At 43.3% G+C, this 21,718-nt stretch overlaps 1 protein-coding gene across 2 annotated transcripts in view; it reads left to right on the top strand.

Annotated features, from left to right (window-relative positions):
- Positions 1-21,641, top strand: part of SLC12A4 (solute carrier family 12 member 4) — a 62,563-nt gene extending 40,922 nt beyond the window's left edge. For both annotated transcript variants that reach the window (XM_081015814.1, XM_081015815.1), the window contains 16 exons: positions 355-519; positions 624-722; positions 1,859-1,916; positions 2,870-3,044; positions 3,704-3,822; positions 5,761-5,859; positions 6,259-6,378; positions 8,451-8,555; positions 9,999-10,167; positions 11,408-11,603; positions 12,104-12,273; positions 13,667-13,798; positions 13,888-13,995; positions 15,425-15,609; positions 17,968-18,101; positions 20,337-21,641. In XM_081015814.1, coding sequence (XP_080871940.1) covers positions 355-519; positions 624-722; positions 1,859-1,916; positions 2,870-3,044; positions 3,704-3,822; positions 5,761-5,859; positions 6,259-6,378; positions 8,451-8,555; positions 9,999-10,167; positions 11,408-11,603; positions 12,104-12,273; positions 13,667-13,798; positions 13,888-13,995; positions 15,425-15,609; positions 17,968-18,101; positions 20,337-20,428 — 2,126 coding nt within the window. In that variant the 3' untranslated portion in view covers positions 20,429-21,641. The remainder of the gene's footprint in view (positions 1-354; positions 520-623; positions 723-1,858; positions 1,917-2,869; positions 3,045-3,703; positions 3,823-5,760; positions 5,860-6,258; positions 6,379-8,450; positions 8,556-9,998; positions 10,168-11,407; positions 11,604-12,103; positions 12,274-13,666; positions 13,799-13,887; positions 13,996-15,424; positions 15,610-17,967; positions 18,102-20,336) is intronic.
- The last annotated feature ends 77 nt before the right edge of the window (positions 21,642-21,718 follow it).

A 21,718-nucleotide genomic window follows, 5' to 3' on the forward strand; every position in this document is an offset into this window, starting at 1 on the left:
ATTATGACACAGTGTAATATGTCATGTGCTGTTGTTCATCTGAGGTTGTATTTACCTAATTTTAAGACTTGCTAAGGAACTGATGATTGTTGTTATGTCTTCATATGTAAAACCACAGAATTCAAAGAGGGTGGTGCACTCCCCCCCCCAATGACTTTGTGTGTATATATATGAGAGAGAAAGAGGGAGAGAGTGCTTCTCCTGAACAATAGGGTACCTGATACAATATTTCTTGGACTAACTAAAAAATAATCCTCTGGTAACATTTTCCTTATGCCTAACAAAGAAAGTGGGCAGATGTTTCATTCAGTAAGTTATTTGTTCACTCTGTGCTCCTTTGCTCCCCCACCCCAGATAACATCTGGAGCAATTACTTGGAGAAAGGTGAGATTCTGGAGAAAGCTGGTCGCCCATCTGTTGATGTGGCTGGACATAAGAGCAACCTTCACCTTTACGTTTATGCAGACATAGCAACTTCCTTCACAGTGCTCGTTGGCATCTTCTTCCCTTCAGTGACAGGTGAGAATACGGAGACGGGCAGATTTTTTATACCTCTGGGCACTTTGGAACTCTGTGTGTGGGAGAAGTGCTTCTCATTCCTACGTTCTTGCTTTTCTTTTAAGGGATCATGGCTGGCTCAAACCGATCTGGAGACCTCAAAGATGCCCAGAAGTCTATTCCTGTTGGAACTATCCTAGCTATTATAACTACGTCTCTAGTCTGTATCCTAAAAAAAAAAAAACAATTAAAAAAAAGATTGTGGTGGTTCTAATACATAAGCTGCCCCATACTAGGTCAGACTGTTTGCCCATTGTGATTTTCCTGCAGTTTTTTTTGCAAGAGTCTGTCCTTAGGTTGTCCCTAAGGGTAGGCCCTCACAGATACTCCACTGGGTCCACACTTCCCTTAGGTTCCTGCTGCCACCACCAACTGACTTGGAGGAAGCAGTAGGACTCTTCCTTTGTATGCCTACTCAACCCCAGCTCTGCTTCACACTGGAGTGGTCTGCTTCCTATTTAAGTAGCGAATTGAGTAACATTTTCTTAAATAATAGTTTCCAATGTTTCAGGATTCTACACTAATACATCTGCCTCTGGCCCTAGCTGTTATCCTAACACTGCATATTTTGACATCTATTATCCTATGTTCCAACCTAACGCTTATCTCCGTCTAAGTGTCATTTTAGTAACTGGTCCCATCTACAAGTAATCCCCCCCCCCCCCTTTTTAGACCAGGGATAGAGAACCTTTTTGGATTGTCAGGTCAGATCTTTATCTCACCCATCCACCCTGCAGGCCAATTTTGACACTTGTCAATCTTCTGCTGTTATTTTGATGCCAAGTGACTGATAGGTGGGTGGTCCCACTTGCACATTACAGTTGACTGGTTGGTGGGGGGTGCTTCGTCAGCATGTTCCCTGAAGGACATGCACTGGTGAAGTAGCATCCAGCAGGATTGAACCCTGCCCATCACCATGCCCATCAGTTGATGTCACCCAGTGACACGAACTGATAAACAGGTAGATGTGGAGTTGAGGAAATGGATTCACAGGCCTAATTGGACATCCTGGTGGGCTGAGATTGACCTTCAGGCCAAAGGTTCCCCACCCTTGCCCTTAAACTTATGATTTACCCATGCAGTGCAACATTATGCAGTTTGAGTGGCACTGGCCCATGCTGGCTGGGGGTGATGGGTATGGGAGTCCAACAGCATCTAGAGGGCCACAGACTCCCCACCCCAACTCTATAGGAATATGTAAGGATTTTTATGGCAAGTGTTATAGTTATAGGGATGTGTTGCATCTTACTGACACTGTCAGAAATCAGGCTGGTTTCTTTAATGGAATGTGCACCTTCAGATTTCAGCTGTGTGCTGCTGTTTGGTGCTTGCATTGAAGGTGTTGTTCTTAGAGATAAGTAAGTAACCATTAAATTTCTGCTTTACTTTCATGTGTAAAACGATGTGGTCAAAATCATGGCTTTGCCTCTCAGTTTTGCTGTGTGGAATTACCTTTCTCTTCATCATATTGCCTGATATTTGTTCATTCTGTATCACATTTACCAATTTCAGCTGCTGATGTGCAAGGCGCTCTCTCTCTCTCTCTCTCTCTCTCTCTCTCTGTGTGTGTGTGTGTGTGTGTTGATTCTATGCAAGCAAAACTGTAACCAAGGTTTGGCCTATGCTTTAGAGTTCATGGTTTGTCTGGAAGGGTTAAACCACAAGCTCCATGCTAAGCCAAACCATGGCTTAGTGCAGCACTGCAGCAAAATCGTTGAGGAGTAGGAAAGTGGCTGTGATCTCCTCTCCAGGAAAGAGAGAACTCTCCATTTTATTGTTTGTGGTAAGTCATGGTTTGGCTTAGCATTGTGTGTTAACGGGGACACTGTTGTGGGAAGGGATTGCATGGCATCTGCAGTCAAAAATAACAGACATTTTGTAGCCAGCTACTTTTGCATCTGAAATTGCATATCCAGTTAGAGATGTGAGCCACCAAGTCAAAGACCATCTTTATGTATCATTTTGTATATCCACACTGATCAAAGTTTCCTGTGTACTTAAGAATCAGGTAGGGGTGGGTGTGGGTGTGTTGAGGGCCATATGGTCCAACCCCCTGCTAGATGCAGGACATTCAAAGCTTGAGGGTCTCCAGCTGATGGCTGTCCAACTTCTACTTAAAGACCTCTAGTAAGTAACAATGCTGTTTGTAACCACTTCATTATGCCCTAATATTTAAAGCATTTAAATTGTTTGCATAAACAGTAACTCATTTTAGGAAATGCATCTTCAAATTTACTTGGAAAAATACATTTCACCATTTAATGAAATCCAAGGCTTCTTTTCAATCAACTCGTTCCCATCTTTTCTGCAGATATGGTGATGCCGTGAACAGGAACTTAGTGGTGGGCACCCTTGCGTGGCCCTCGCCGTGGGTCATTGTGATAGGCTCGTTTTTCTCTACTTGCGGAGCAGGTTTGCAGAGCCTCACTGGTGCCCCTCGGCTGCTTCAAGCAATTGCCAAGGACAACATCATTCCTTTCTTATGGGTTGGTACATGTTGCACCAAGAAAGTTCCTGGAAAAGAGCCTTATGAATCTGGGAGCTTGGTGTGCTCCCTGAGGCATAAATAGGGTCCTAACAGGAAGCTGACTCTTTGATTGAGAAGGCTAGATTCCATGTCTTTTAAGAAAGCAAGCTTTTACTCCTAATTAAAAATAAACCCAAGGAGGGAACTCTAGTGGTGTGGGGGTGAAGAACCCAGAGGGAAAATACTACTACTAATAATAAAATTATTAGTGAGGGGGGAGCTTATGATGGTCATATATACTGAACAGTGGAAAACTGGTAGCTATCAGAGAGCTGGCCTGTTTCAGGCGTTCACTTTTGTCGTTGGAAGCCACCCAGAGTGGCTGGGTAGAAATAAATTATTATCATCATCATCATCATCATCATCATCATCTCTTGTACATGTGAGGGCTCCCTACAGATGTTCTACTAAATGTTTTTTGGGTGGGGAAAGGCTGAGATGCCTCCCCTTGGAGCTATAATGCACATTTTGATTCTTCACAAATAAATGCCTGGAAAGTACTACACTCTCTATCCCCCTGCCTCACTTCCAGCACAAGCTTTAGATGCTTTCTATAAACTGTTCAAAACTTAAATGAGGCACTGCAAACTCATTTTGTTCTGCAATCTCTCTTTACAGGTGTTTGGCCATGGGAAGGCAAATGGTGAGCCAACCTGGGCCCTTCTGCTCACAGCACTGATCGCAGAACTCGGCATTCTTATTGCATCCCTTGACATGGTGGCCCCGATTCTTTCTATGTGAGTTTTACCCCCAGAAGTTTTACTGCCATAAAATAGGTTTTGTATTAGCAGCACTTAATAGAAGCAGACCAGCTGTGTTAAAGGTTTTTTTAAAACAAAATTTAGTGGGGATGAATTTTGAAGGCAAGGATCACAAAAGTCACTAAGATGTCCTGGTTCTTTGCTGTGGCTGCTGGTTGTAACTTTTTAAATCCACTAAAATGCCCCTTGGAATGATACTGTGTCATAACTAGGGACATTATGGGGAATTAAAGATGGTAGCTGGTAGCTAGGAGGAGCCAGGAAGAAATGCACCAGTGATTTTGCACCCCGTAGCCATGAACTAGCTGAAACTAGCTGAAAATCTGCTGCACACTTCGATTGCCTGTGAGTCTTGGTGAAGTAGGAGGTGCCATTATACTTCAGCTTTGCTTTCCACATAGACTTGTCTGCCCAGGAAACCTTGCATACCACAGGCAATTCTGGAAATTGTGCTAAAGTGCACAGTTGATTTTGTGGAGACTGCTGACCAGGTCCATTGAGCTATAAAGTTGTGTATGTACTAAGAGTGTACCTAATAATACATGCTGGCTGTGCACTGCAGAGGAAGGTGGATAGTAGCTTATTTCAGAGAAAACAAGTTCCCAGGAACACAGTTTATGTGCTTTTTTGGAAAACTATTGCAGCATGAAACAGGATGGCAATTGTATGCTTCTCTGCTTTCAGCGGCCAGCTGTAGAATGTAAGCCTCCAGCGCCACTTAGTGGTGGCTCCAGTTTGTCACAGTTAAACAAAAGGATTGGGAGGTGTTCAGTTCAGGGGTAAAATGCCACCGAGCCCAGCTGCCATGGCAGTTTATGAACCAATGAGGCCAAATCCAAGTTGACAGAGTCAAACCCTGATGCTAAGTAGTTCAGGCCAGGATTGAACAATGTACAAAGGACAACAGGACCTGAATTTTCATCACTCAAATGCTTCTTCCTATTCTGGGTTAGGAAGCGACAACACTGATAACCTTGTAGTCCAGGCCTGCACAGCTTATGATCTACAGTGCTGAACCAAACCCTTGTGCCATGTATGGTGGCTTGTCAGCTAATAGGCAGCCTCCTCTGCTGATTTTTAGCACCAAGAATACCAGGGCAGGTGGCTTGATGTTTGGCTTGGTGGCTCACATGTTGTATAGGCCTGACTCTAATGGATATCAGCATGTCACCAGGGATAAGAAAGTTCCACACGACATCCTTTGAACTCCCTCCAGCTGTAATAATATAAAACATTTTGATAGCACTTTCTAAGTGTCTGTAGTGTTTTGCATGTCTTGCAACATAGGTCAGCATCATAGATTCAGTAGAGGAGTAGAGGTGCAAATGAGAGAACAGTAGCCTGCCCTAAGGGCCACCTGTATAGAAGGAATTCCTGGCTTACACTCCTGGCCAGTGCAACAATACACATGTGCCAAGGCCTGCAAATTCCCTTGAACTCTAGGGCTTGATTAGAGCTGGTAGCTACCATATGTTGACTGGGCCAAGGCCTGGGTAATTAGGAGGTTGAGAGAGAGAGAGAGAGAGAGAGCCTGTCTTTAATATAAATTTGTATTACTCTCTTCTCCCAGTGGGTTCAATTCAGGATTTTGGCTTTGGAACATGTGTGAGGGGTTGTCTAAGGCCATCCATACCCAAGAAAGAATTTGAACCTGGATATATCCAAATAGAAACCTCAAGACATGCGTATCCTACAGACTTACAACAGTACTGTATCACTAAAGTTTCTCCCCAAATATTGGAAATTTTAGATTGGAGGGTTACTATAAAAGCAATTTAAATTGGTTGTGTTAATTTAAAACCCATTTCCTCACACCGGTCTTCATTATGTTAGTTGTGAATTTTGTGCTTTGTTCTCTACAGTGGGCCCAGACCTAAATGTGATGTGCTTTTCTCTGTTTCCTCCCTCTACTAGGTTTTTCTTGATGTGTTACTTGTTTGTCAACTTAGCCTGTGCGGTGCAAACACTCCTAAGAACTCCAAACTGGAGGCCCAGATTTAAGTACTACCACTGGTAAGTTGAGAGAGAGAGAGAGCGTGTCTCACAAGCTTATTCATATAGCCATTTGATCCCTCCTCATTAAGGGTTAGGGCACTTGAGAGTTTGTGAAAAGCTAAAAGTGGAAAGCTAAGAGTTTTGGAAATGCTTTTCAGCAGACCATTTATACATATGTGCCCTTTGCATGATGACAATGCAACATCAGGTGATGATCTGCATGTGTGAATGAGCCATCACTGATATATAAAATTACAGATAAGAGTTCCCGTATCACCTCCAACACAGTCCTGTTGGACTCTGGTGGAATCTGCACATTCATCCGCTGATCACCAAGGGTAACGAAATCAAGGAATGCCCATGCATGTGTGAACCAGCTCTAAATATGTGCTAACATTTGATTTTTGTTTCCTTCAGGGCCTTGTCCTTTTTAGGCATGAGTATCTGCCTTGCGCTGATGTTCATCTCCTCCTGGTATTATGCTTTAGTGGCAATGCTCATTGCAGGCATGATTTACAAGTACATTGAATACCAGGGGTAAGTAGCTTCTGATCAAAATAACATGATAATGTGATTGCTGGGTGTGGGTGTATGCATGCACACAGAGCTATCCCTTTAACAGTAGCTATACCCTGGGAAGCCCTGAATTGGATCTTCCGAAGGATGCTTAATTCTATCATTTAATTTCTGAATTGTTATGGGTTGTGTCCAACAAAGTTGTTCTATTCACGCAAGGTTTTCTACTTGCACAACAGAGCTTCCCCTCCCCCCCCCCATCTGCTCCACAGGGACAGTTCTTGAAATAGTGGGAGCAGAGGAGAGGAAATATCATTGTGGAAGTCTTTGGGCAAACGAATGACTTTGGGCTTGTCCACACTTCTGCTTGTCCCATGCCTAGAAAACTGAGTGGTTTTCTGCTTGCCCTGTGTTTTCTAGGCATGGGTCCAAGAGGTTTTGTGTTTGCCTTGCTGCTTTCCCTTGGAAAACCGGCTCTTTAGTGCGAAATCAGAGCAAACGTCAATCCAGAGAAAACCCAATTGACTTTTGCTCTGATTCAGCAATAAACAGTGGGTTACCCCTTGGGGAAACAGCGGGCAAGTGGAAGTGTGGATGAACCCACCCTTTGAAAGCACATAGTCCAGTGAATGTTCTAGAAATATCTACTGTTGCATTGTCCTCTCTAAGTGGGTCTAAACCTGGCCAGTGTTAGTACGGTAGGAAGGGGAGCATGTGGCCCTTCAAACATAGTGTTGAATTCCCACCACCTGGAAGTCATTGTCTGTCTGGCCAAATGGTAAGGAACACCTCCCTGTTATATAGGGAGAACTCTGGGAACTTTATGTAAACTGTTCTATGATTCCCAAAGGAAGAGTGAGATACAAGGGTAACAAATGAATAGAGTATGGATGTCTAGCTAGGGAAGCCCAGCCAGATGGGCAGAGTAGAAATAATAAATTATTATTAAATTATTATAGTCATGGGAAGTCCATTTATACTGTGAGACAGGCTGACTGACCGAACCCAAAGGGTGCTCATCAATGGTTCCTCTTCATCCTGGAGAAGAGTGACTAGTGGGGTGCCACAGGGTTATTCAACATCTTTATCAACGACTTGGATGATGAACTCAAGGGCATCATGATCAAATTTGCAGATGACACCAAACTGGGAGGGGTGGCTAACACCCCAGAGGACAGGATCACACTTCAAAACGACCTTGACAGATTAGAGAACTGGGCCAAAACAAACAAGATGAATTTTAACAGGGAGAAATCTAAAATATTGCACTTGGGCAAAAAAAATGAGAGGCACAAATACAAGATGGGTGACACCTGGCTTGAGAGCAGTACATGTGAAAAGGATCTAGGAGTCTTGGTTGACCACAAACTTGACATGAGCCAACAGTGTGACGCGGCAGCTAAAAAAGCCAATGCAATTCTGGGCTGCATCAATAGGAGTATAGTATCTAGATCAAGGGAAGTAATAGTGCCACTGTATTCTGCTCTGGTCAGACCTCAGCTGGAGTACTGTGTCCAGTTCTGGGCACCACAGTTCAAGAAGGACACTGACAAACTGGACCGTGTCCAGAGGAGGGCAACCAAAATGGTCAAAGGCCTGGAAACGATGCCTTATGAGGAACGGCTAAGGGAGCTGGGCATGTTTAGCCTGGAGAAGAGGAGGTTAAGGGGTGATATGATGGCCATGTTCAAATATATAAAAGGATGTCACATAGAGGAGGGAGAAAGGTTGTTTTCTGCTGCTCCAGAGAAGCGGACACGGAGCAATGGATCCAAACTACAAGAAAGAAGATTCCACCTAAACATTAGGAAGAACTTCCTGACAGTAAAAGCTGTTCGACAGTGGAATTTGCTGCCAAGGAGTGTGGTGGAGTCTCCTTCTTTGGAGGTCTTTAAGCAGAGACTTGACAACCATATGTCAGGAGTGCTCTGATGGTGTTTCCTGGTTGGCAGGGGGTTGGACTCGATGGCCCTTGTGGTCTCTTCCAACTCTATGATTCTATGATTCTATGAAATAAGTGATCTAAATACAGTTTTTTCTGGAAAGGGAGTCGCGCCCTAAACTGGCTTAATTTTGTAAATTGTGTTTTACAGGGCGGAGAAGGAATGGGGTGATGGGATCCGGGGCTTGTCTCTAAGTGCTGCCCGATATGCTCTGCTGAGATTGGAAGAAGGGCCCCCACACACCAAGAACTGGAGGTGACTTCTTGTTGTTTCTTCCCAGTTAATGAAATGGAGAGTTGTGTTTTCCCCAGATTCTGAACTTGCATGAAATCAAAATACAGTGGTGCCCCGCAAGACAAATGCCTCGCAAGACAGAAAACCCGCTAGACGAAAGGGTTTTCCGTTTTTGAGTTGCTTCGCAGGACGAATTTCCCTATGGGCTTGCTTCGCAAGACGAAAATGTCTTGCGAGTCTTGAGATTTTTTTTTCCGCTCCCCCCCCCCTTTACTAAGCCGCTAAGCCTTTAATAGCCTTTTAGCCGCTAAGCCGCTAAGCCTTTAATAGCCGCTAAACCGCTAATAACGCTAAGCCGCTAATAGGGTTGCTTCGCAAGACGAAAAAACCGCTAGACGAAGACACTCGCGGAACGGATTAATTTCGTCTTGCGAGGCACCACTGTAATGCTTATTTTGCAAGCCCCTTGATGCAGGACTTTTTACTTACTTTAAAAAACATGTGTGGAAGAGGCTCTTATGTGCAGATTCTTCCCCCCCATACAAAAATGCTGGAAGACTGTCTGCAGAGAACTAGTAGGAGCCAAACTGAAGACAACCAAAATGAAACATTTCAGCAATGCACAGTTTTAAGCTATGAACCTCTTGCCTTAGATATTGTAATTTTCACATAAGGTTCTGTTGCGTCTTCCATCTCCTCCCATGTCACCATGTCTAATGTCCTGCTTGGGTTTATGCAACTAAAGATCACACCCTCATGCACACCCTCCACTTCTCCAAGGCTACTTATTGCAGGGAAAGAGTCGTAATGAGAGAGGCATAGCAATTAGCCAGTGTTGAGCAATGCTTAAAGTGTTGGCAGCCGTTCATGAATGAAGCTCACTGGGTGACCTTGGGCCTAGCCATCCTCACAGGATTGTCAGAAGACTAAATTGGGAGCAAGTAGCCATATACGCCACACTGAGCTCCTTGGAGAGAGGGAGAAGAAACAAATGGTGTTGGAACTGTCTTTCAGACAAGTTTTTCTGCTGTTACTGAGTTTCTCGTGAAGGATTGCCTCAGCATTCTAGGAACACTAATATGAAAAGCCCTGTCATAAATCAAATTGTTACATACTTTCTGGCTGTATGGTCCTCTTTCATAGAAATGTCACACATGTTGCACAAATAAATATGGTGATCCAGCTGTCTCCCCCCCACCCCCAGGCCCCAGTCAGGCCCTTGAAAGTCTGGGTGGGTAGCTTTATTTAGTATGCAGCCTTCAGCCTGTTTGGCTTAGATTTAGATGTGAACTTCCCATGTGAACTGAATTTTTGATGAGCCAGTCTCCTAGTGAAAACTGTCTGAATATATAAAAGCCAGTTGGTGAAATAGCTCTTCAATGCTTCCAAGCCAGAGTGCTCCTTAAGAGCTGCTTAATATTCAAAAACCTGGCCCCCAAACCGTTTCTTTTCCTCTCTTTTCAGACCGCAGCTGTTGGTGCTTCTGAAACTGGACGAAGATTTGCATGTGAAATACCCCAGACTGTTGACGTTTGCTTCTCAGCTGAAAGCCGGCAAGGGACTGACCATCATTGGAACAGCGATACAAGGCAACTTCCTGGAGAGCTATGGAGAAGCACAGGCGGCTGAACAGGTGGGCATTGGGGGGGGGGGGAGGCTAAACACAAAGTGTACGTATCATAGAGCATTTGGCAAGAAAGTTTATGGCTTTCTAAGGCCTGAGGCTCCATCCAGAAAAAGCCTCTTGGCAGGCAAGCAAATCGTTTTCTAGCCAATAATGTGTTTTCAGAGATGTGCTAAGGCTTCAGCTGAACCAAAGACTAAAGAATGTCTGAGTGCAGTGTTGTTTTGTTTATTCAAGGCTTTTTTCCCAGCAAAGGCTGTATGTCCTCCACACTAAAAAAAATAATTTAAATTCTCTACCAAAAACGTGAAATTGTGCTGTGTCAATGAGACTTGTTTCTGGGCTCCATTTAGAGTTCTGGTCTTGAGATCAGGGCCTTTAAGTTTGCTTGTCAGTACAGACTGACCATTTTGCATGCATTTGACTGGCGTGTGACTGCCCAAGCATGTGCCATTTTCGGCTCCGAAAGGGTGTGGAACGGGGCAGGGGCGGGGTGGGCTACACATGCAATTACCTGATGCCACCCCTGCACAAACCGGGAGTTGCTTATACACTAATATTTTAATCAGGGACCTTTTCCTGGGTTTCTCCGCCATCTTGAGTTATGGTGAGAGGTTGCTGAGGAAAGAGCTTTCCCAGTGGTGGCAGCCATTATGGAATGCTCTACCTAGGGAGGCTGGTCTGACATCATTTTGGTTCTAAGGCAAGACTTATTTTTTTCCAGACCTTTAAAGTTAACTTTATCTGTTTTGTCTTTGCTGGTGTGCATGTGTTATGCTCCTCTACATATTTTTTTCATGTATTTCTGTAAGTTTTTTTCATTTGTTTTCTTGTGTGTTGAAATTTCATAATCTGCCCTGGGAATCTGAGAGGAGGAGAATAATAAAGAAACAATAATTTAAATGCATACACTTAAAAGTTATGCAGATAGATCGTACTGTGCAGTTTCTTGTTATTTGCAAAATTTATGCTGTATATTCCCTCTTTGTTAGTTGTGAGTAGAGAGCAGACACAGACACCATTTTTACAACCTTCAGAAATCTTGCTCAGGCATCCCTCTATTTCAGCCAACATGGCCACATATATAAATCTATTTCTTGGAAATCCCTGTACTAATTATTCTTTTGGTAAGGAGGACCCTCCCATAAATGCAAGTCAACATGTGCAAGTGGAGAAATCAGTTTGCATGTTCTAATGTTTTTTAATTGCCCCATGAGGGTTGACCTTAATCCTGTTGGCTGTCTTACAGACAATCAAGAATATGATCGAGATTGAGAAGGTGAAAGGATTTTGCCAAGTCGTCGTAGCTAATAAAGTCCGGGATGGCATTTCCCACTTGATACAGTCGTGCGGATTGGGAGGCATGAAGCATAACACAGTGGTCCTGGGGTGGCCGTATGGCTGGAGGCAAAGTGAAGACTCAAGAGCCTGGAAAACCTTTATAGGCAAGTTCTTAGGATGTTGGTTGGTGTTCTTGCTCTTGATGTGTGAAAAATGCTGTAAATTTGGTTTCTCATAGTAGAAAGCCCAATTTGGGGTGGAATGGTGTGTTTCAAAAAAAAGAAAAAAAGAAAGCTGCCTCTGGAGTGGTAGCATCACTTTGAATTCCCCCTTCCCCATTTATTGCAGCTGGTGTTGACTTTCACCATGCTTTGATGTCATTGTGTGTATCTCTGCCTGTGCTTTGCATCAGTAGTGGCTGCTCTCCATTGGTTCTGGTAGGGTGGAAGGCAGAGTGGCCAACATTAGGTGGAGCCACAGCCGATGAGAGGCTGAGCCAACTGACTCTAGTTTTCCTTCCATCCTCCTCCCTGTTGAGTTCTACAAGAGCATCACTGGGACTAAGGGGGACAGCCAAAGCCACCCACTAGTAGGAAGGCAGGTTAGTATTGCACAATCCTGTTTGCTTTGTATTACAATGCATCTTTATTCCTTTTGCCTCCAGACACTGTACGCTGTACAACTGCAGCCCACCTTGCCTTGCTGGTGCCCAAAAACGTTTCCTTCTACCCTGGCAATCATGAGCGTTACAATGAAGGGAACATCGACGTCTGGTGGATTGTGCATGATGGAGGCATGCTGATGCTGCTTCCTTTTCTGCTCAAACAGCATAAAGTAAGAGTGCCAGGAGCCAGATGGACAGGTTGGGCTCACCCATTTGCTTGTGTATGTCAATGCAAGCTGTGGAATACTGGCCACGTTCACACCATACATTTAAAACGTTATGATACCACTTTAAACATTCATTTCTTCCCCCAAATAATTCTGGGAGCTGTCATCTGTTAAGGGTGCTGACAATTCCCCCCCCAGAGCTACAGTTCTTCCAAGTTCCCTGTGAAGAGGGATTGATAGTGAAACCACTTCCAGGAATTGTAGCTCTAGCAGTGGAATGGTGGCTCCTAACAATTCTCATCCACCCTTCCAGAATTTTTTGGAGGAAGCTGTGACTGTTTAAGGTGTTTTCCTAGCACTTTAAATGTATGATGCGGATGTGACCACTAGCTTATTATTTTGTATAACTGGCTCTGCCTGAAAGCACCCAAGCAACCTACAAGGTTTCTAAAAAAGAGTGCATATCCAAAAACCATTTTAGAAAAATGCTCAACAAAATATAGTGAAAACCATATATAAATCAACAGAAGCAGTAGCCTTCGAAACTAGCAACATTTGAAGAGTAATCTTGGCAGTCGGTCCATATGGTTGAAATTTACTTAGCTTCATTTGTAGGTGCTGCTCTAAGAACTGACAGTCGCATGAAACAGGAAGTTACACAGAAAGTCCATCCAAGAAGAGGAACTCTTTCTGCTGAGGTCTCAGACTGCCATTGCTATTTTGGCATGACTGTTGCTGCAGCATTTGGGAAGGAGACAAACAACCTCAGCTGGTGATTTGGAGGTGCCCAGTGCTTTGATTAGGAGAGTCAAATGTTGACAATCACCTACTTTTTAGTAATGCAGCACTTCTCAACCTGGTGTTCTGGGCTACAGTTCCCATCAGCCCCATCCTGGTGTAACATGTCATGCACACTATTTTCCTATCTCAGTGTCAGAATATTGGTAGCTGTTTGAATACCAAGTCAGACCATTGGTCGCTCTAGCTCACTATTTTCTACTACTAAGGTTGGCTTCGACTCTTGAGTTCTAGGAAGGAGCTTTCCGCAGCCCTGTCTGGAGATACCTGTGACTTTTTGCATGCAAGGCATGTGCTGTACAACTGAGCTTACAGCCCTTCACACATTTATACACAACTATGTAACTTGGGAACACAGGAAGCTCCTTATATAAATCAGACCCTTGGTCCACCTAGCTTTGTATTGTTGATGCAGGCTGACAGTGGCTCTCCAGGGTTTCAGACAGGTTTCCCTTGCATTTATAAAACTTAAAAGAGCGGTTTTTTCGCTTTGTCTTTTTAAAGGTTTGTGCAGCCTTGCATACTACCAGGTTCTACAGGCGCTGCATACATGTTCGAAAGTTTTGAGAAGATACACATATATTTTCTGCTTCTACAGGTTTGGCGAAAATGTAAAATGAGAATTTTCACTGTAGCTCAGATGGATGACAACAGCATCCAGATGAAGAAAGACCTGGCCACCTTCCTCTACCACCTCCGAATAGAGGCTGAAGTAGAAGTAGTGGAAATGGTAATGCGGTTTATCTTGTTCTGTGGTTGATCGGGGTTTGGGACAATGCATTGTGTGTAGCTATAAGACTGTTGTTCTTGTTTTCATAGCAAAACAGCGATATCTCCGCCTACACTTACGAACGGACTCTGATGATGGAGCAGAGATCTCAGATGCTGAGGCAGATGAGATTGACCAAAACAGAAAGAGAAAGAGAGGTATGTTTTGCTTTGGTATCAAATCATGTAAAGTGTTGATGAACGTGTCCCAAAATGTGCAGACACCTCTTTCACCAATTCTTCTCTAATTGCCACGTTCACCTCACCGTATTGGAAAAAAAGGGTTATTTTAAAAAATGCTATTCTGGGAAACTTCACTTGGGAGGTTCGGCCATAAATGAAATGCCACCACTGTCTGGTTGCCACCCATCCCACCTCAGACAATGGGGAATCAGGAAGTGATTGCTTTAAGATATGTGTTACACACACACACACACACACACACACACACACACACACCCCGCCATTGGAATTGGGTATATGCATTGAAATGAGGTTTGCACTTAAAACCTAGTCTTTTGTGCCCAAACACCTGCAACAAGTTTCACTCCTACGCCTCAGTTTTCAGTGGTGCTCTCATGTTTCTAAATGCAAGTGTCTGTTTTGCCAAAACAAAATCCTTGTTTCTCTCAGTCAGTCAGCCTTGTGTATAAGCCCACAAATGTTTTTACTTGTCATTGTGCCCACATGTACCTTTGGGAGCTTGAAAGAGGAGAGGTTGGCAGCATCATTAGGAACAGGACTAAAAATGAGAACTGCCAATAACATATCAGCCAGTATCATAATGCCTTTATACAAATTGATGATGTAGCTGCCCTCGGAATACAGTGTACAATTCTGATCCTCACATCTAAAAAAGGGTATTGGTAGAGCTGAGGAAAAGAGCAGCGCAAATGATCAAGGAGCTGGATCGGTTCCTCTGTGAAGAAAGATTGCAACCTTTGGGGCTATTGAGAATGTGGGAACATGACTGGTGTATAAAATTATGGCTAAAACCTACTGTATGTTACCTCCAGTGCTTCTGAATACCAGTTGCTAGGAACAACTGCGGGAGAGAGCTGATTTGCTCTAGCCCCCCTTATGCGCTTTCCATAGGCATCTGTTTAGGGAAGTGGTCTGTTCCAATAGAGCTCTTCTTCTTTTCTTCTGTTCTTGCCTGCTTGGTCACCTGGAAGCACAGCCTTGACTCGCAAAAGCTGGCCTTACCAGGGGCTGTTTACAAGCCTGCTGCAAATGTTGTTGCATTTGCAAGGCCTTACCAAAGCTTGGATTGTGGGAAAAGTGGTAGCCCCCCCCTCCCCTTAATGAAATCCATGTGACCTACACACATGCACACACACCTTTAGCAGAATCCTAGCCCTTCTGTAAGCTTCAAAAACAGCAGTTGAGAGAGCAATCTCCCCTGTAATTGGAGGTCTGGGCCACAGTTGCATTGATAGCTCTTTGCCTTCTTGTGCTGTACCAAGACATTTCAAAATCTCTTTCCTCCTCAATCATTTCCAGCTGCTGACTCTCAAAAAGCATTAAGTAGAAGAGCCATAGACTGTTGACTTCTGAAAACAATATACCTGCATGTTTATTCTTCCAGGCTCAGCTGGTGAAGGACAGGCACTCTATCATAAGGTTAGAGAGCCTGTACTCCGATGAGGAAGATGAAGGGGAAGCAGTCCCAGAAAGGATCCAGATGACATGGACAAAGGAGAAATGCGACTCTGATAAGCGAATCCGTAACAATGCAGTGGAGAACTTCCGAGAGCTCATCAGTATTAAACCGTAAGTGCAGAGGTTCCTTCTGAGCCAGGATATCCACACCTTAATCCACGTCTGTAGCATCATTGGGGGCTTAGGCTTTATATTTTGCCTTTTGGTTTGGCAGCACAAGAGCGAAGTATTTGAAATGGTGTTTCTTCCACAAAGGGTGGGATGGACTCTGCTGGCATTGGGAGGTCAGGAACGCATACAGTGATACATGCCTCTTTGGTAATGCACTAGTTATCTGAAAGTGTGGCTCATTTGCATGCTGAGAGCATTGATAGCAGAGTGGGGTTGTGAGATTCTCATATTGCTATGGGCCTTGTGATGTCAGACTGGAGGCAAAGATAAGGAGTGGTGTAGGAGCTGAGGAAGGAAAATGCAGGGAGGGACTTAAAGGTTGCTGGAGAATGAGTGTGTTGAAGGACATCATGTGACCTGGTCCACATGTCACATTAAGCCATCATTAAAATAAACAATTGTTTCATGGGAGCAAGCAGTGTGCTGTGCATTCATCTGAAATCTTGGGCACCAAGCTCATCCCCTACTGCCATACAACAAACTATGGTCTGACTTATTCATGTCAGCCAAGCAACCAAGCAAAAACCAAGGTTTGTTTTGAGAGAAGCCAACCACGAGTCTGGGTTTCGATGTCGTAACAAATCCAACTGTGGCTTCCTTCTCAGCAGCAGCACCAAGAGTTGGGGGGAGTAAAGCACCCTCAGTTACATCTTGAGCACACTGCTCATCCACATCAAACCATTTGTTTTAACTGGTTTAATGTGCCTTGAGAACCAGGTCACTATGGTCATGATTGCGCTTTGCAATAAACCAGGCTATCTTGATTGTTGTTGTTGTTTAGTCATTTAGTCGTGTCCGACTCTTCGTGATCCCATGGACCAGAGCACGCCAGGCACTCCTGTCTTCCACTGCCTTCCGCAGTGGTCATGATTGCGCTTTGCAATAAACCAGGCTATCTTGATTACTGTGATTTATTGTTCTGCTCTTATGGCCAGACTATAATGTCTACTCTTTTTGTGTCCAAGACAATTGGCATTTTTCCTTTTATGCTAACATTAATTTTATTACGGTTTGCTTTCATGCTGTCAGCGAATGGGAAAATCTGTAAGTTTGCTTGTTTGCTTGTTTTGAATAATCTAAATCTATATCCTGCTCTTAGGTCCAAGCTAGATGTGATGGTGGCAGTTGCATAGGCAGGAGGTGTGGGTTTGGGATAGCATTTTAACAGCAAATGGTGTGTGTACAGCAAAAAGCCTCCCCCAAGTTTCTCTCTCAGAAGAGGACGGGGAGAAAAGGTTTTTAAGAGATTCTGATGGGCCATACCAAAGCCCTTAGGTGTGCTTAAAGTAGCTCTTGGATGGGAAGCAAAGACCGTCAGTAGCTGCTAGACATGATTAACTGGTCTGATCCAGGAGAAGTCTTATGTTCTCACTTACAATAAATTGGAAATTAAAGTAAAATAGAAGCAAAAAAATTAAATTAAATTAAATTAAATTAAGAAATTAAAGTAGAGTAAAAGCAAAGGTATTTACTAGCTTCATCAGAGTTGAAACTGACCATTGGGCTGGTTGATGGGCATTTGGCCAGAAGCCATTTTATAAGGATGCTGGCAATAGTTGTGAAGGCCCAAAGGAGCAGATTGAACTTCTTGTGGGTCAGAGAAAGATTGCAGATGTTGCATGACTTGGTGTATTGGTATTTGGCAATTGTTTTATTTGCATCCTGGTTGGATGGTGGAATGCTACAGCAAATGCATCCTGTTTTAGTCAAAACGAGCCCCCTTTCTATCCCATTCCTTTTGGTCCTCAATGTGCCAAAAGAAATGCAACATCCTAAACCTTGTTTTCTTTGGTTCTCCCTCTGTCCCATGTCAGAGTGCTTGTAATTCGGGTTAACTGCCCACTTGAAGATTTCCTGTTCACTCAGTTTTACTTTGTACCTTGATTTGTTCTTGGATTGCTTTTTCTCCAGGAGATTGAGATAGGAAATCATGTAATGGCATTAGCTTTTCACTTAGTTACAGCTCTTCCTATACAGCCCTTACAGGATGTATAAAAAGGGCCAATGCAAAAATGGGGAAATTCCATATTTCATTCAATGAGATATGAAGTGACAGAATCGCATTTTGATAACCTTGTATGTGTGGCGTTTGCTGTTACAACCTACCAAAAACAGAAGCAGAATGGGGACAAGGGGGTACACACACCAGCATTTCAAGATTTTGGCAGTACTTGAGAAGCTAGCTTTTTAGTGGGAGGGAACTAAAGTTTTTGTAACATTCCATGTTGGCGATGCTTTTCATTAATACTCTTAAGCTTGCAAATGCTAACACCACTTGTAATTGTGATCTTTCAACAGAAACCAGTCAAATGTCCGGAGGATGCACACTGCTGTAAAGCTGAACGAAGTCATTGTAAACCGATCCCATGATGCACGACTTGTTCTTCTCAACATGCCTGGCCCTCCCAAGAACACTGATGGAGATGAAAACTGTATCCTTTTTCATGGCAATTTAATGACCCCATGTAAAACACACAGAAGCAGACAAACTCAAAAGAGGTTATGCAGTTGGATTCATCTGAGTTTGAGGAAGGATGAATATTATTATTAATAATACTATAATAATAAACCCTTTACCCATCCTTCACTCTAAGGTCCAAGAACAAGTTACAACAATTTTAAATACAGCATTAAAACCATCTTTTTCTAAACTAAATTTTTTAAAAAATAAGGTGACAGAATCCGTTCCGGAAGTCCATTCGACTTCCAAATTGTTCGGAAACCTAAGCGCAGCTTCTGATTGGCTGCAGGAAGCTCTGGAAGCCCCGTTGGACATTCTGCTTCCAAAAATAGTTCGGAAACTGGAACAGTCACTTCCAGGTTTGTGGCGTTCGGGAGCAAAAATGTTCAAGAATTAAGCTGTTCGAAAACTGAGGTATCACTGTATACAGTGGTACCTCGGGTTACATACGCTTCAGGTTACAGACTCCGCTAACCCAGAAATAGTACCTCGGGTTAAGAACTTCGTTTCAAGATGAGAACAGAAATCGTGCTCCGGCGGCGCGGCGGCAGCAGGAGGCCCCATTAGCTAAAGTGGTGCTTCAGGTTAAGAACAGTTTCAGGTTAAGAACGGACCTCCGGAACGAATTAAATACTTAACCCGAGGTACCACTGTACATCTCTGGTGTCAATGGCTGGGATAAAGAGGTACTTCTTAAGCATTTGCTGAAAACTGTATAATGAAGTTGCCAGATGCAGCTCTATGAGGAGTTCCACAATTTAGGAGCTGCTGCCGAGAATGCTGCCTCCTGGGCGGCCACCCCAAGCTTCTAAGGGCAGAGAAAGAGGGCCCTTAGAAGTAGAGAAGTAGGTGGTCTTTCAGATATTTGGGCCCTCAGTTGATTAGGACTTTAAACACAAAAATGAGCACTTTGAATTGAGTCCAGAAACAAACTGGCAACCAATGCAGCTGATTTAGAACACTGGTTATATGTGATCTAAATGGAACCACAGCCAGTAATTTGGCCACTGCATTTGGGGCCAAGTTTCCAAGTCATCTCCAAGGGCAGCCCCATGTAGAGGACATTGCAAGAATCCAATCAATGTTATGTATAGTAGACAAATCATTTCTGTTCAAAAGGAGTCGTAGCTGGTGAACCAGCCAGAGCTGAAAAAAGGCACTTGTAGCCAGAGACTGTCTGAGCATCCAGGAGAGAGACTGCTTGGCCAATAGGAAGATTGCAGGCTGCTATTTGTTTATGGCCTGGGCCCCAGGTAAGCTCATCTTCCTTTTGACACTTCATTCAACTGGTGCTGATCCCAAGCGCCTTTGGAGCTTGTTAGTTTGCAATGCAGGAATAAAACAAAGACACAGCTGAGTTGGAATAGATGAACCTTGGGGTCCCTTCCAACTCTACAATTATTATTTTTTTGCTGTGCGTGGTGCTCATCTGTTAGTTTTAGGTTCTATGTTGTTGTGTGCATCATGATATAAAAACAATCTGTATCACTTTGTGTATTCTTAAATTGAAAGTGGGAAAGTAAAGGCCATAATGATACTAAAATACAGTGGTGCCCCGCAAGACGAATGCCTTGCAAGACGGAAAACCCGCTAGACAAAAGGGTTTTCCGTTTTTGAGTTGCTTCGCAGGACGAATTTCCCTATGGGCTTGCTTCGCAAGATGAAAATGTCTTGCGAGTCTTGAGATTTTTTTCCGCTTCCCCCCCCTTTTTCTAAGCCGCTAAGCCGCTAATAGCCTTTTAGCAGCTAATCCGCTAAACCGATAAGCCTTTAATAGCCGCTAAGCCGCTAATAGGGTTGCTTCGCAAGACGAAAAAACCGCTAGACGAAGACACTCGCGGAACGGATTAATTTCGTCTTGCAAGGCACCACTGTACAGTTCTGTTTCTACCCAAAGGGAGGGGCATACAGGGACCTGAGTTTCCAGGTAGAGATTTTTCTCTAACATTTGCAAATTATAGTAGTAATGCATCATTCAGCTAGAATTAAACTCTTTGAAGTCCCATTGACCTTAATGAAAGAGTTAATTCAACTCTCTGGGAGTGTTAATCTCTACTTGAATTGTGCCCCTTGAGTTACATTTGTTCCAAAGAGATTTTAGATTGTTTTAAGTGTGCATGAAGGCTTATTTACTTGGTATAGAATTCTATAAAGGCTATTCATGTCAATCTATAGAGGTTTCTTGCCTTGACTTCAGCTGACCCAGATATGGAATTTCTTGAGGTCTTGACCGAAGGCTTGGAGCGAGTGTTACTTGTCAGAGGTGGTGGCCGAGAAGTCATCACCATCTACTCTTGATCCAAACAAAACAGCACCTGACACCATTTACCCTTTATGATAAAAGGACATTCCGGTTCTTGATGGAAAATGGGGCTTTTCTTTTTCTCTGCCTCTATCTGAACTATTCTCTTCCCCGAAAAGCATACACAAATCACTGTATGTCTATAATGCATGTTCCACTGCATTATTCCAGTTCCAACATACATATCTGTTGGGGTGTGATTGTACTGTACCATTCTGCTTAGGGACACATTTAATCATGACTCTGATGTAGCTCTGCTTCTGCTTTCATATTCTGGCAGACATTTGTACAGTTCTGATACGGAACCTTCTTTTTTTTAAGGAAATAAAAGTGCAGAATTTTTAGTAACTGAATGTAATATATTAGAACTGAGCTCTGTTATCAGGTAGGAATATTTTAAACAAATACTTTACCGTAGGGTATAGAGGGGGCACTTTGCAGGGCAGCTAGTTTCTACTGCTGCTGATCTTCTGTAACTTGTAAGTAACAGAGGGGGAAGTATCCTAACCAGCACTGTCTAAATCATTGGGGGCTAAGCTGTGGCCTTCCAAATGTTTTTGGACTATCTTCAGCCCTAGCCAGCTTGGCCCAAGACGATGGAAGTTGTCTAACAATAAATTAGCCATCCCTTTTTTAAAATATACACAGTTTTTGTAAACTCAGCTCCAAATTTGTGTTGAATAAAAAAATACATTTTGAGAAACATTTTAAATTATGAAATTATGTATGTAGATTGCTTCAATATGCAAGAGACTTGGGTCTCTTGATTGAAAATTACCCTGTCTTCCCCCTTATTTATTTTTTCTATTTATTTGTTAGAAACATGGCAGTAAGAAAGCAACCAGTGTAGACTAATGATTGTCGTCTGCTGCCTGCAGGCCATTTTTAGCTGGAGCAGTCTGTTATAAATGCATAGCTAGATGTTTTAATAGTTTATTTAAATAAATTAGATCAAAATTTGTGTTTAGCTCTGCTGTTTCAAATAGTTGCAGGCTACTATGCTGTAAATGGGTAGATTGTACTTGTCCAAGAATGTCAGTGCACCCTTTGGGTGGCATACTGGTCACAGATTGAGGGTTGATGGGAGGGGGGAGAGGAAAGCTTTTTATAACCAGGAAGTCTAAAGGTTTTTTTAATCGCACCCATTAAGTTGTATTTACTGTACAGGAGGTCTGTATTTTTTTCAAATAAAATATTGCATTCACTTTAGCCAATGTCATCTATCCTGGGAGGAGTACCATTCTTCTGTATGCACTTTGACTCGCCAGCCTTCCAAAACATCACTA

Source organism: Podarcis pityusensis (assembly GCF_964106645.2).
Source record: "Podarcis pityusensis genome assembly, chromosome: 8".
NCBI classification, from domain to species: Eukaryota; Metazoa; Chordata; class Lepidosauria; order Squamata; family Lacertidae; genus Podarcis; species Podarcis pityusensis.